Below are 13,618 nucleotides of genomic sequence, written 5' to 3'. Positions count from 1 at the left end.
AACCAAGCTTCTGCTAAGGCCATTCCAGTCCTCTGACTTGAACCCTGTAGAAAATGAGCGAGGTGAACTGAAGAGGAAAAGCACCGTCATGGAGCTGGGAATCTGAAGAATCTGGAGTGATTCTGGATGAAGGAATGGTCTCTGATCTCTTGTCAGGTGTTCTCTAACCTCATCAGGCATTATAGGAGAACACTCAGAGCTGTTATTTTGGCAAATGGAGGTTTCAAAAAGTATTGAATCAAAAGGGTACTGTTTAATTGTGTCCAATGTGTATTAGAGAAAAACATTTATTTCATAATGATATTTCCCATTTTAAATTCTTATTCTCCAATAAAAGGTTAGATTTTTGTGATTTTTTTTTTAAATAAAAGATCGAAAGGATTAACAATGCAGATTTATTTTCAACCTTAGTTGATCATATTTACCATGGGTACCAACAATTCTAATCACGTGTATATAATTTGCACACTTGAATTTGACCTTTTTTTCCCCTAAGTCATTGGATATACTTACTTAAATGCAAAATATGCAAACATAGCCATATATTGATTTTGCCTGTATCCTAATATCAGAAATTAATTTTGCATTCTCAAAACCTAATTGCCCTCGCAGATTAATAAAGATGTATTATTTATTATTTTATACTGTTTGAATATTTATTTGGTTAAATTGTCATAATTTAATAATATCTGTGTCATAAATAATTGTTAAATACACTTAAAATGTCTTGCATAAAAGTACATAAAAGTATAACACAATGAAATGTTAAAAAATATTTAAAATTATAAAAGCCTAATAAAAAAACTTCTTACATTGAGCATGTAGCATCATGAAGGCAGACATGTTGAGATAATGGAAGAGTTTTGCTTTTGCATGACACTGCATTCATGTTGCCATCTATCTCAAAATAACAAATCAAAAGTGCAATTTTAATAGTCTAACTTAATGAGATGATATGTTTGACTAAGTGGTTATGGTAACACTTTATTTTAAGATTGCCTTGTTAAACGTTAAATGTATTTACTATTATAATAACAATAAATTATGCATAATTACATGCAAGCAACCCTAAAACAACCCCTAATCCTAACCCTAACCATATAAGTAGTAGTTACTTCTAGTAGTTAATTAACATTACTTAAATGTAGGGGTGACCCCGAATAGTCGACGATTCTATGCTTCGATAGGAAGAGCCTGATTCGACTCCCAATCTCAGTCGAATATTCACAGGTGTTGTGATCATGCCATTTTGGCTAAATGGGGGGTGCTGAAATCTTTGAGTTCACATTTATGAGTTACCAGTTTTCTCCCAATAAGTTAATATACAGCCTATTAAAAAAGAAAGAAACTTCAAATAAATATTTTAACCTGCGTGAATAAATCCAACCACCCCTATAGATTTAAGTTTCACTTTCCATAATCTGTGACTGACAGAGGATCTTGGCAGCAGGGATTTAAATCTTTAACAAGACTCAAATTGACACAGGCATGTGAAAGACTGGATTTTTTCGATCAGGTAGGGTACAACTTGAGTTATGCTGCAGTAAAGCGCTTCATTGCAGTATAGGGTGATTATCTCTTCAGCAGGACAAACAACAATGAATGCAGAATATTAATAATTATGACTGGGACTTTCATATACATAACATTACAACGAGAACACTATTATAATAAAACGCTGTGAAGTTTTAGAGTTTATCTGCCATGTTTCTGCACGTTATTGAAGAACACGTCCGCAAAAGGAGTTCATTCAGAGCCGCGCAGACACGTTGACTTATGCATTCGGGGCATTTTGAGCAGATAGCCTAAAACATTATGGTGTATAAATAACGAAGCGTATTTTATATGAGATATAAAAGCTTCATTCTACTGGTCAAGCACGCGCAGCTCAAAACAGAAATGCAGAACATTAATAACTGTCATATACATAACTCTTAGGGTTTGGCTGACGTTTAATGTTAACTATCTTTTAATCAAAACATAAAACATTATTTACCTCGCTTGTATCTGCGAGTCGTCCATTACACATTTTCCCTGTGTGTTAATGTCAGTAATTATGACTGTGTCTGACTCGACTCTTGGTAATGTATTTTGACCACGCCCCCAAACATATGATTCGACTATCAGTCGAACATCTGCAAGATTCGAAAATTCTGATTCGACTATGAAAATCCTTAGTCAGGCACACCCCTACTTAAAAGTATAACAATGACAAGGACACCTTAAAATAAAGTGTAATTGTGGTTATAATATCTGAGCATTGTTATAGCATTATTAAAATGTCCTTTTTAAATGCATAAAAAATAAACAATCAAAATGGAATTATGAGATTTAATCTGCCAGGGAAATGTAACACAAAGTTGAACGTGCAACATCACCTACCCACTATTGCATTATTAATTAAGAATATGTATCCGTTTTAATAGCGTAACAGTTTATGTCTTTTGTTTCTACTCAAACACTGTGTATTTAACACAAGTAAATAACTTACTTCTTAAAAAGGGAAATAAACACCCAAACAGAATACACAAAATACTCAGGTAAAGAAACAACAACAGTGGCTTGAATGGAAAGTATGTGAATGGAGGAAAAATCCTGCCACTGCTGCTAGTCATTCAACTGAAACAGCACTAAACAAAAAGTCAGTGAAACAATAAAAACGTTTCATATGAACATTTAAGAAACACATTGTAAGTAAAGAGAGTTCACAGATACTGAATGACTTGACTACAGGTAGGATGACTGGTTGGGGATGAAGAGTCTTTGGGCAGAAGAGCAGGAGATGGACAGGGGAGGTGAGATGGAGGCCATGGGGTATGCTGGGTAAGGCAGAGACCTACATCCAAAGGACAGGAAACCAGAGCCAGAAGGTGCAGGAGGTGAAACATTCACAGGGGAGCCAGGGGAACTGATAGAGCAATCTGTTACATGAAAACACACACAAACACACATAGTAAAAAAAGGGTTTACAGTTCCAATCATACCCAAAGGTCTAAAAGCAGAAATGTGAAGCTCCACTTACATTTCAAGCAGTGATGCACAACATATTGCTATTGAACAATATTAGAGACTTTTTCAGTAAGACTTTTTAAAGGACATTTTAAAGGAAGCCCCTTACACTCACAAAGGCTTCATTTATTCATATTATTTTATACCGTAAAACAGAAATATTGTGAAATATTATTAGAAATTAAATAACCATTTTCTATTGTAAGATAAGTGTTATTCCTTTATCCATTATAAGCCAGAACATAAAAGTAATTTCTGTAAAAACTGTATGCATTTGACATAATTTTAATATCAGTGCACTCATAATTTCAAGTTGTGTGTAACCCAGTATTCCTTTAAATGCTTTACAGAAATGAAAACTACAGAAACCAGAGAGCAACTGAGATAAACTAACCCAGGTTCCAGAGCGCATTCTGAGCAGCAAGCTCCTTGGCGTCCTCCAGTATGGTGCAGGCTTTATCAGGCATGAAGCTGCTCCTGGTGCTGTTGATGACCACTTTGTAGATGAGCAGCATTTTTCCCTCTTGTCCGGCTAGGGAGTAGAGATGATACTCTGGCAGAGACCAGTCATTCTTGTGGCAGTAGTAATCAAGCAATGATACAGCTGAGCTCAACTGGCTGGGCTTCAGGGTGTTCAGGCTGACCGGGACCAAAGTGGATCCGGGTAGGAACGGATACACACAGCGATCTACTGCATACGGGCTGCCCAAATGAGGCGGGAGGTTAAGGGGGCGCGTGTTTAAACCATCACTTATTGCTCCAGTTCCCAAGCCAATGGTCACATCATCTCTGCTCTGGAACAAGAAGTTGGAATCACCGTAATTTCCAGCAGGTGCCACTCCACCATAGCTACTCCGCGATCCGGATCTTTTGTTCCCATCTTTACTGACAGGCTTGGCAAGAGTCACCTCAATGGCCGAACCATCAATAACTTTCCCATTCATGGACTCAAGAGCGTTTAGGGCATCCTCACGGTTATAGAAGTGGATGAAGGCATAATCTGTCAGCTTCTTAACACGTTCCACAGAGCCAGGCTGCAGGCACGAGAACTCAGAGCGAAGTGTCTCCTCTGTGGTGCTCAGCATGAGATTACGAACATAGAGGACTCGCACTCGCTGCATGGTTTCCTCATCTAATTCCTTTTCTGGTTCGGCCCAGTCAACTTGAATGGTGTGACCCCACAGTTGAAATGTTCCTGAAACATTAAGTTGACATTGACACACAGCAAGTTGCATATTTATGAAAACTTGTAACAGGTGCAATGTTTATATGTCATTGTCAGGCCCTCATAGATTTTCCCTAAAAAACAAGCATAAATAGTGCTGCTTGTTTGCTTTCTAGAGAATTCAGTAAATGTGTTTTCTGTTCAGAAGAAAAAGGGGTAAAATTATTGTACGTTAAGTTAAAAAAAAAAACAGAAACACCAGATATACAATGGAAATGGGTAGCATGTGCAGAGATGAAATTGTCAATGGATTTCCCAGCAAAGATAACTTGTTTTACTTCTATAATCTATAATTTTTCCCAAATTGGGGTTCGCGAACCCGTGGTGGTTCGTGAGGGAATTGCAGGGTGTTTGTGAGTTGATACATGGTTAGGGTGACCACCTGTCCAGCTTTGCGTTGTAGGCCTACCTCACAGCATTTTCACCCCTTGTCCCACACGTCGCATATTGAGAAAATGTCCCGCATTTTCATCAGTCCGTTGATTTTTAATTGTCATATTAAGAGAACGTACATACTCTCTTTTGTCTTTTTAAGAAAGCTTTTTATTTATTCTTTTTGCAGTCTAGTTTTCGCACAAAGGACATGCGGACCTCATCAAATAAGCAAATATGACAACGGATGTAAATCAGTATTTACATAGCATAACTGTAGTAAATGTGTCTGTCTCATACATGTCCCGCATTGTCCCACAAAATCACATCTGCTGTCTCACAACAGATCTATTGCCAGGTGGTCACCCTATACATGGTATGCCTACGAGTATATTGCCATTAGTGAATTAATAAAAATAATAAAATACATTAAAACATTTTGCAAAGAAATGTTACAGGTTTTCAGTGCTTTGATAAATACACCCTTAAAATATAAGCAATAAAATAGTGATGCATGGCATATCAAAAAACACAAATAAATATTTTTGTGGAAACTATTATCCTTTTTTCAGTGCTTTGATAAATACAGCCTTAAAATATAAGCAATAAAACAGTGATGCGTGGCATATCAAAAAACACAAATAAATATTTTTAAATGTTGTGCTTTTGCACCTGGTATGAGTTTCCTGCGAGCCATGGCAGCTGCTTTGTGGGATTCATACTCAACAAAGGCAAAGCCACGATTCTTCATCCTGTCCACTGCACTGGGATACACAATCACATCCACGACCCCTTCAGTAACCTGTATTTAGAATTGCAATACAAAAGCAACTAGATATTATTTCATAACTGACTGTTTTATTATGGTTTCTGTAATATATTAAAAAAATGTCTTTGGCAATTTTTTGTTCACTTGATGGTGTCACGCAATGTCTTTCATATTGTTTTAGTTCTGTGTAGTTTCTAATGTGTGCAGTTGTGTCATATTCTGACCTTCATCATTTCTTCTTGGATCTCCTCCTTTTTCTTGTCTTTCGGGATGGAGCCTATAAAAAGGCGACAGTTGTCCAGACTCACACATACCCCTATGAACTTCCCAGGGCGGATTTCGTAGTTGTCCAGGAGCTGAATAGCTCGTTGGGCTCCCTCTCGGGTGGTGTACATGACGAAGGCGTAGCCACGGTTCTCCCCGCTAAACTCCATCATCAGACGGAACTCGTAGATGCGACCGGCCCGCTCAAATACAGGTACCAGCTCGTCTTCATACATGTCTCTTGGGATTTTACCCACAAACACCTCACAACCTCTTGGAGGAGGAGGGCCCTCCCAACCTAAGAAATTAATTTAGTTAATTATTATGAACAGCACTATCTTGCTATGTAAAAAAAATAAGGTTTGTACTATACTTAGCATGAATGTACACATTTTTATTACAGTAATGTTTTACAGCTTTACAAACTTTCAATACTTATAAATTAATCTAACAGTAAACTGTAGATTCAATATGAAATTGCATTTGCAGGTCATTTTACTACCATAATGTAATTGTATTATGCAAGAAAAGGGTCTGACGTTTGATTCTATCTATTCTATCTTAAATTGGTTGGATTGTGAAAAGGGATATCATGAAAAAGGGATATGAAAAAGCTCATTGTGAGTTTGCAGACAGCTGTAAACATTTAGGATTCAGAGATTTTAGAAAGGCTAATTTATCAACAAAAGTACCCTAAAATAATACCTAAATAGCTCTTTAGCTACTGGTTGCAGGCAAAGTTCACCCAAAAATGAAAATTCTGTCATCATTTACACTCATGTCTCAAAGTAAATGACTTTTTTTTTTTTTTGTGGTGAATTATCCACTTTTTATTATTTTCCTTGCCCATGTCAGCCATAATGAAAAACGTGTTTTGTTTATTACATATACATACATATATGCATGTGTGAGTTTGCGCACATTGTGTTATTTTTATATACATTTATACTATTGTGTGTGTGTGTGTGTGTGTGTGTGTGTGTGTACGTTGTTATTTGTACATACAAATATTTACGTTACATTATGAACGTGAATATAAACATATTACACAGAATCTAGCTAATATGATTAAATGTACAGTAAGATTTCCTAGTTTACCTGGAGGTGGACCACCAAACTTTCTCTGTCCGTTTTCCTGAACCATGCTGTAGCCTGTCCTGTCCATCAGGGCCAGAAGAGCAGCTTCTTTAGAGCTGTCCATCTTGCTATTATCAGTGCTGCCTTCGTCCATAACCACTTCAGAAAACACAGTGCTACCAAAGAAAGCCTTTGTGTCAGGTTTCTCTTAAATGTATCACACTTGAGGCCTTTTATTTATTGGATAACGTTACTTAAAATGACGTTAGGTGCAGCTCAGCTAGCAAACACAATTAACTAGCATCACAACTATCGAGCTGCCAAGTAACAAAATATACGGTCTTATACGCATTTAATGTATATGTACCTATAAAAATAACAATAACTTATTAAATTAATCACTATTTTATAAAAACGTCGATAGTCGTGACAAAAATCTGTCAAGATATTGAATTAAAAACGTTCGTCACATTCGACGACAGAAGAACAGCCAACCCATTTAAAATAGCGGGAAACTGTAAAGTCGACCCAACCAAGTGTTTTTAGTCGAATATATTTTATATACCAAGCTGCGTGAGACGAATATTATAATCTAAGTAATTTAAGTTAATGTGTGAGACACTTCTCTCAACTCTCGTGAAAAAGAAAAACCTAATCTCCAAACTGATATGAATGCATTTAAACCGCTTCTCTTACCTTTGGGCCTCTCAATAAATGTATTAAGAAACGTAAAATATGGAGATAACTTTGTGTGACACTCGATAATCGACGGTTCGATGTTGTTCCGTCAAACACTATTTACCTGACCGTCGAGTTTCAACCAATCAGAGCGTTTCCGCTGAAGGGCTTCATTTAATCCGCACTTTACATGTGCATGGAAATAGTCATCAAAATTATGATTTTTATTTTCTTCTTTTTTTCACTTTTAACTTGTGCATTGTCCAGTGAGAAGAGAGAACAAAAATGTTATCTGGCATTTTTATTTATTTATTTTTAGACTGACTGAAAAACCATGCTTTTACAAAATATATGGTCTATGGAATTATTTAAAGAACCTTTGAGTATTGTACAGTACATGATAATCATTAGCTTTCACACATATACATTTATACAGACAAAAATATACATTTTCTTTAATATTGATATGGCATTATTTTACTTCACAACAAACAGTAAGAAAATAAAGTATCTGATGTATCTTAGCATGACAGTACTGGAAAGATCCTATTCTTAAATGCTTTTTTAATCTATTTTATTTTATTTTTTTACAATGGCCCAATAGGTGTCCCAGGGTAATAAACCACTATTTTGAACTCATTGATGAACAAAATAAAAAAAATTAAAATAATTCAGGACGCCATCCAAATAGTGAAGGGGATGATAAGCGTGGGTAAAATCCCAAAGATAGACACAGACCCCATATAAATCACGATGAACAAGCATAACAGAAAGCTTAAAAGAGAACTTGTTTTGCTGCACACAATCTTGCGCACGACTTTGCAGAACTGTTGAGGAGAAAACAAGAAAGAAATACAACGTTAGAATTTTGCATTTGCATTCTGAAGAATCTTTCTAAAAAGTATAAAGATAAAAATGAGAAAGGTCAGCTGGGGAGCTTAAGTCTTTTTTAACACTAGGTGACAGTAAAGTTTCTTTGGTGCTGCATTGGTGGAATTTTCCCAAATGTATAAATGCACAATTTTTCGAAAGTATACCGCAGATTTCTTGATTTCCATGGTTAATTTTAATTTAATGGAAAACAGATCATTTGGACAGTCTAACAAAATAAAAACAGAATAGTTGTCCTTTGATGAGCCTATATTTTAGATTTTTGTGGCAAAATCATGTTTCGACCACAGCTGGAGAGTGGTTAGTTTTATCATACATGCTATTAGAATACCACCATTATTTAGACTGAAAAAAGAAAGCGAGATGAGATGTGTGTGTGTGTGTGTGTTTTGAAAGAGTTTCAAAGAGATTACAGCCTGTTCCCTGGAATCTGCAGATTAACATTCTTGCTCAAAACCAACTGGAGCAACTGAATAAAAATATAAATGAATAAAACACCACAAAGGTCAACGATCATATAATTTAAACACATGTGTGATGTCCTGTCTGTCCTCTTCCTCGTGATGGTCGTTATACAGTGACTTTATTTATTTCAAAACATTAAATGAACATTGTTTAATTAACATATTAACTTAAATACTGATACCAGCTCATAGAGGTTTTTGTTTGACCTGTTTGTGAACTGAACCTTTTGTGGTTTAAACAGCTTTAATACATAGACCTGAGTCTACACTATATAAACAGATATATTAGATTTTTCCAAACTAATTTATTCCAGTTCACTTTTGCTGTACTTCAACCAGCACAGTTATTCACCAGCCTTACATAAAAGCGGTTTATTTCTCAATCGCAGTACATTTCTTAACCTGATTTTTGCGTGTAATCCCATTTGAAAAGGAATTATTGCTATTGCCTCACATCCTTAACCTAGTTCACCAGCAATAGCTGGTCAGCATTACAATGCAAATTAATCATTTTCATCCAAATGTCAAGATAAATAGTCAATGCAATGTTGCTGAAAATGTATCCTCGATCATGTCATGTATTAACTGATTGAAAGTAGCAAAGAACTATCGATGCTTAATGAATTTTAAGACTACTTCCCTTAGTCCTTAGCTGTTTTTGTCTAACAAAAGCAACCTAAGAACGTGTAATTTAGTACAGAATATTAAAGTTGTTGATAATATTGAAAGATATTTGCAAGTACCAAAGAGCTTCAGATTAATTATTTCAGGAAAATCATTTCGATAACTTCTTTGATTCATTTATTTATTGTTTGTAAGCATATTTATTTTGGATATAATCACAGACTGCTGATTTTGCTCCCTTTCTCTGCTGAAAAATCTCACCTGGTAGGTCTGAAAGCTCATGCTGGTGCCATATCTGCAGTACATGACATAATGTTCGCAGTTGTACCACAGCAGACTGTAAACCACGGAGCCCAAGAGCTTCTCGGCTCTCCGAGCCACCTCCTCACCCTCGAATGGAGACCGACTGCACACCTTGTCCATGTGGTTGACCAGAATTTCTGCTCCATACGCAAAGTCCTCCAAGGAGTCCACCCGGACACTTGCTTTTTTTGCTATCACACCCAAAATCAGCCGGTTGTTAGTCACCATTTTCTCAATGGCCTTCTCATCGGTGGTCAAGACGGGCAGGATATCAGGAATGAGATGAGCCACGCGGTTGTTCCCCAGATAGATTCCGAAATGCGTAAAGAGAGTTCGAGGGACCTCTAGCAGATCTCCTCTTTTGTACATGGAGATGTCATACTGGACTGCTTTCTTCTTCTTTTCTTCAAAGTCTGTGACCACAGCGATGTAAAAGAAGTTGTAGAGGAACTGTAGCGGAAACATCCTGGAGATGTGGTGAGTTTCTAGATGCTCTGGCACCTGCTGGCTTTATCTTGAGGCAGACTAAGGAGGGGCTTGAGGATTATAAACCCAGAGCTATTTTCAGAAAAAAAAAACTCCATAATAAGTACATCACATGCCTAATGAAACAAACAATTCATAGTTACCCAATGACTTTCTCGCCCTTTGTGGATTAAATTACCTAACATTTTCTACTTATGTAACAAAGAAAGGCAATGATCATTGTATAATGAACAAATGTTGCAGCAATGACGATATATAATTCCTTCAAATTAATTATACATTAATTATAGATATTAGAGAACTTTTCAAGATTCTAATTTAAATAAAATCAACTCTTATGCCTGATCAGACATACAGTAAATTAACATTTTTAAAAACTACTTGTTAACATTGAAAAAAAAAAGAGTTAATTATATATTTATATATAATAAATATCAATAATATTTATTGTCTTTGGTAAACAACTGACAACATAAACAAATATAGATATGAATTATAATTTTTTTTAATTAATTAATATTAATTAAAAAGTTTTATTCATGTGGACATAAAAATAAAGTTCCAAAAGGGGGTTTCACAGCGGTGCCATAGAAGAACCATTTTGGGTTCCTCAAAGAACCTTTCAGTGAACAGTTTTTTTTTTTTTTTTAAGAAAGATTTTGTTCTTATAGTCTGAAGAACATTTTAATAATCTAAATAACTGGTTCCATTGATGTTAAAGGTTCTTCATGGAACCCTGTGAAATTAAAAAAGAAATTAAATTCTATTTTAGCCTGTATTTGTGCTATAATTAGGCAAAAGCAATATAAAACGTCATTTTGTCATATGAATTTACATTTATTTACTTGCTAAAACTGTACAGTATGTTTTAAAAAAAAGGGTGTCATAAAAATGTACAACAAAGTAAAATGTTAATAGGCTATATGACGGTAAAACAATGAAAAAGATTAAGTTAGCAATTCTATAATAAAGCCAAAAATACAAACTTTTGATAGGTTAAATAGTTCATATGTGTCTGTTATCCAGCCATCCACAGGATGAAAGGAATGATAAAGGTTGGAAGTGCGGTGGACGGCGCTATTCCAAGAAAAAACATGGAAAGTATTCCGATGAAAGTGGTCAGAAGAACACTCCTCTGGTCCCGAATTACTGATTTTAAACTTTCACAGAACTGTTGAGGGAAAGAGATGGAACAGATGAGATTCAGAGCGCTAAAACAAACAAAAAACAATCTGTCATTCGCTGTGTTTTTCTGGGCGCGTATCTCTCCAAACCCACTTGCCACTAAAATATTCTGTTCCTTTTTTGCGCTAAAATTACCCAGATTTTCCGAAAAGCTACGAAGCTTTCCGAAAAAATACGTTGTCACTGGAGATGGGAGTAAGAAATTAAAGAGAGGTGGAAAGGGGAACACCCATAAATCATTTTAGGGAGGTTTCAGTAGTAACTTTTAGTAGCACTTTATACAAAAAGAGCTGAAAATATAATATATAGGCCTATGTATTATATATATAGCCTACAGACATTCGTTTGTACATTTGTGTTTGTAATGTAAACAATAGATGGTAGCTGTGATAATATTATTAAAAACGTTAATTCGCCAAATTTAAACTCGGTGGCGAAAACAAAAATGCAGGAAGCCATTTTGTTGTCACGTGACAACAGAGAAGACTCTTTTAGATCCTCAGGACTGCCTACGCTATAATTAGACCCAATTAAAAAAAACTTATTTTAAACTTTTATATAAAAAAGGCATATTTTGTTGAAGTCAAATGGACAATAATACGGTAATAAACCTAAAAAAAAATGTGTGTGTGTGTGTGTGTGGGGGGGGGGGGGGGTCGTAATAGTTAAATAAAATAAATAAATAAATGATAACATAAGATAATAATATTTTCGACATTTTGAAAAATAATATTTTTGTATGTTTTTCTTTTAGTTTTAAACACATTTCTAAGAACATTCTTTTTCGTTTTTAACAATCTCCTTTTTTATTTAAGCTATAGATCTATAATTTATATTAATTATTAACTTATTATACTAATTTAAATTACGTTTGTGCGAAAACTTTTTGCAATCGTCCCTGTGCAAACTTTAAATTAATCTGGCTACACCTATTTTTATACGAATCTTGCTAATGTATATCTGTGCGTAACATCCAAAGCAGAAAGCCAATAAATTGGTCACATTTAATGATTCACTTTCAATCAACAATCTGGAGTATGCACGGGTCGTTTAAGAGTTACCTGCTCTGTCTGCAGACTGACCGCTGTCCCGTAGCGGCACAACGTGACGAAATGTTCGCAGTTATTCCACAGAAGACTGTAGGGAAAATGACCGATAAGTTTTTCAGCTCTCCTGGCGACCTCCTCAGCGGCCAGAGGCTGTCTTCTCAGGGTAGTATCCATTGTGTTGAGCAAAATAGGAGATCCGTAGGCAAAATCCTCCACCGTGTCGACCCGTATAGAGGCGTATTTGTAGAGCACACCGAGGAGCAATCTCATGTTCGTCACAACTTTCTGGATCTGAGATCTGTTGCTCGTCAGAACCGGCAGTATGTCAGGCATAAGGTGCGCGACTCTGTTGTCACCGAGATAAATGCCAAAGTGAGTGAACAAAGTGCGAGGAACCTCCAGCAGATCCCCGCGCTGGAAATAAGCGCTGTCCTCGCGGCGCTTTGCGCATCTTTCTTGCTTAGATGCAGTTGGGCTGAAAAAGTTAAAATGTGCAAGAAGAAAGGTTTTCTCCAAAAGCAATGCAAGAGAATCTAACATTTTGCAGTGCTGCTCAGGAGTCACTTCCCTGCTTCTTTTTATTCTAAGAAGCAGCGGTCCCTCGTGACGTCACGGCGCTGGCGGAAAGACTACTGGCCGCTGCTGATGCAAAAAAATGCAAACAACAGAGAAGAAAAAGAATATAGGCTAATAATGGGTTCACATTCATAAGTGTACATTTTCGAACAGAAAACCCTGTTTCACAGTGTTTTATAAAGAACTGGGAAGCTATTTTTGTACTATTCAAAGAAGCACTAATAGAAAGGCAATCAAAACTGTCCCTTTGTGTTCTGTCTTCAAAATATTTCATGTTTTTGATTGTATTTCTATTTTATTTCTTTATTTTTTCTCCTTTATTTCCCTGGCTTTATATTGTCTGTTGTATTGTTCTGTATATGTTGTTTAAGGCATAAGAAAATAATATAATAATGCACAATAACAGTATGTTACCTAATCGTATACGGTAAAATATAACCTATAATTTAGACACATAGCCTGAAATGTTTTTTTTTTTTTTGTATAGATTACATTTAGGAGTGGAAGTGATGCTTATTATGAAAAAAAGGAAGGTAAATTAAGCTAAGGCTCCAGTCTACACTTTTTCCAGCTGATATGTAAAAATATGTATTTAGTATAGTATTTATTTCTGTATAAATAAAATTTGTATTAAATTTTTATTTTA

At 35.6% G+C, this 13,618-nt stretch overlaps 3 protein-coding genes across 3 annotated transcripts; all 3 read right to left on the bottom strand.

Annotated features, from left to right (window-relative positions):
• Positions 1–379: 379 nt before the first annotated feature.
• Positions 380–7,534, bottom strand: LOC306873034 (putative RNA-binding protein 46). The gene is made up of 6 exons (XM_079422030.1): positions 7,413–7,534; positions 6,738–6,892; positions 5,600–5,937; positions 5,279–5,408; positions 3,404–4,204; positions 380–2,921 (listed from the first exon to the last, which is right to left on the bottom strand). The coding sequence occupies exons 2-6, from the start codon at positions 6,868–6,870 to the stop codon at positions 2,728–2,730; spliced, it is 1,596 nt and encodes a 531-aa protein (XP_079278156.1). The 5' UTR covers positions 6,871–6,892; positions 7,413–7,534; the 3' UTR covers positions 380–2,727.
• A 150-nt stretch (positions 7,535–7,684) lies between these two features.
• Positions 7,685–10,234, bottom strand: LOC306873047 (lecithin retinol acyltransferase-like). The gene is made up of 2 exons (XM_079422049.1): positions 9,635–10,234; positions 7,685–8,221 (listed from the first exon to the last, which is right to left on the bottom strand). The coding sequence occupies exons 1-2, from the start codon at positions 10,139–10,141 to the stop codon at positions 8,066–8,068; spliced, it is 663 nt and encodes a 220-aa protein (XP_079278175.1). The 5' UTR covers positions 10,142–10,234; the 3' UTR covers positions 7,685–8,065.
• A 577-nt stretch (positions 10,235–10,811) lies between these two features.
• LOC306873046 (lecithin retinol acyltransferase-like) lies at positions 10,812–12,982 on the bottom strand. The gene is made up of 2 exons (XM_079422048.1): positions 12,409–12,982; positions 10,812–11,333 (listed from the first exon to the last, which is right to left on the bottom strand). Exons 1-2 carry the CDS (start codon positions 12,934–12,936, stop codon positions 11,181–11,183), a joined length of 681 nt encoding a protein of 226 aa, XP_079278174.1. The 5' UTR covers positions 12,937–12,982; the 3' UTR covers positions 10,812–11,180.
• Positions 12,983–13,618: the final 636 nt, after the last annotated feature.

This window comes from Barbus barbus (assembly GCF_936440315.1).
Source record: "Barbus barbus genome assembly, chromosome: 7".
Taxonomy (NCBI): Eukaryota; Metazoa; Chordata; class Actinopteri; order Cypriniformes; family Cyprinidae; genus Barbus; species Barbus barbus.
Note: the sequence above shows the minus strand (reverse complement) of the source record. Positions and strands in the feature narration are given on the sequence as shown.

Coding starts and splice junctions, on each gene's coding strand:
- LOC306873034 (XM_079422030.1), bottom strand. CDS start 6,870: ATGGACGAAGGCAGCACTGATAATAGCAAGATGGACAGCTCTAAAGAA. Junction 5,938..6,737: donor GTTTGGTGGTCCACCTCCAG/GTAAACTAGGAA, acceptor TTAATTTCTTAG/GTTGGGAGGGCCCTCCTCCT. Junction 2,922..3,403: donor GAATGCGCTCTGGAACCTGG/GTTAGTTTATCT, acceptor TTCATGTAACAG/ATTGCTCTATCAGTTCCCCT.
- LOC306873047 (XM_079422049.1), bottom strand. CDS start 10,141: ATGTTTCCGCTACAGTTCCTCTACAACTTCTTTTACATCGCTGTGGTC. Junction 8,222..9,634: donor TGAGCTTTCAGACCTACCAG/GTGAGATTTTTC, acceptor TCTCCTCAACAG/TTCTGCAAAGTCGTGCGCAA.
- LOC306873046 (XM_079422048.1), bottom strand. CDS start 12,936: ATGTTAGATTCTCTTGCATTGCTTTTGGAGAAAACCTTTCTTCTTGCA. Junction 11,334..12,408: donor TCAGTCTGCAGACAGAGCAG/GTAACTCTTAAA, acceptor TTCCCTCAACAG/TTCTGTGAAAGTTTAAAATC.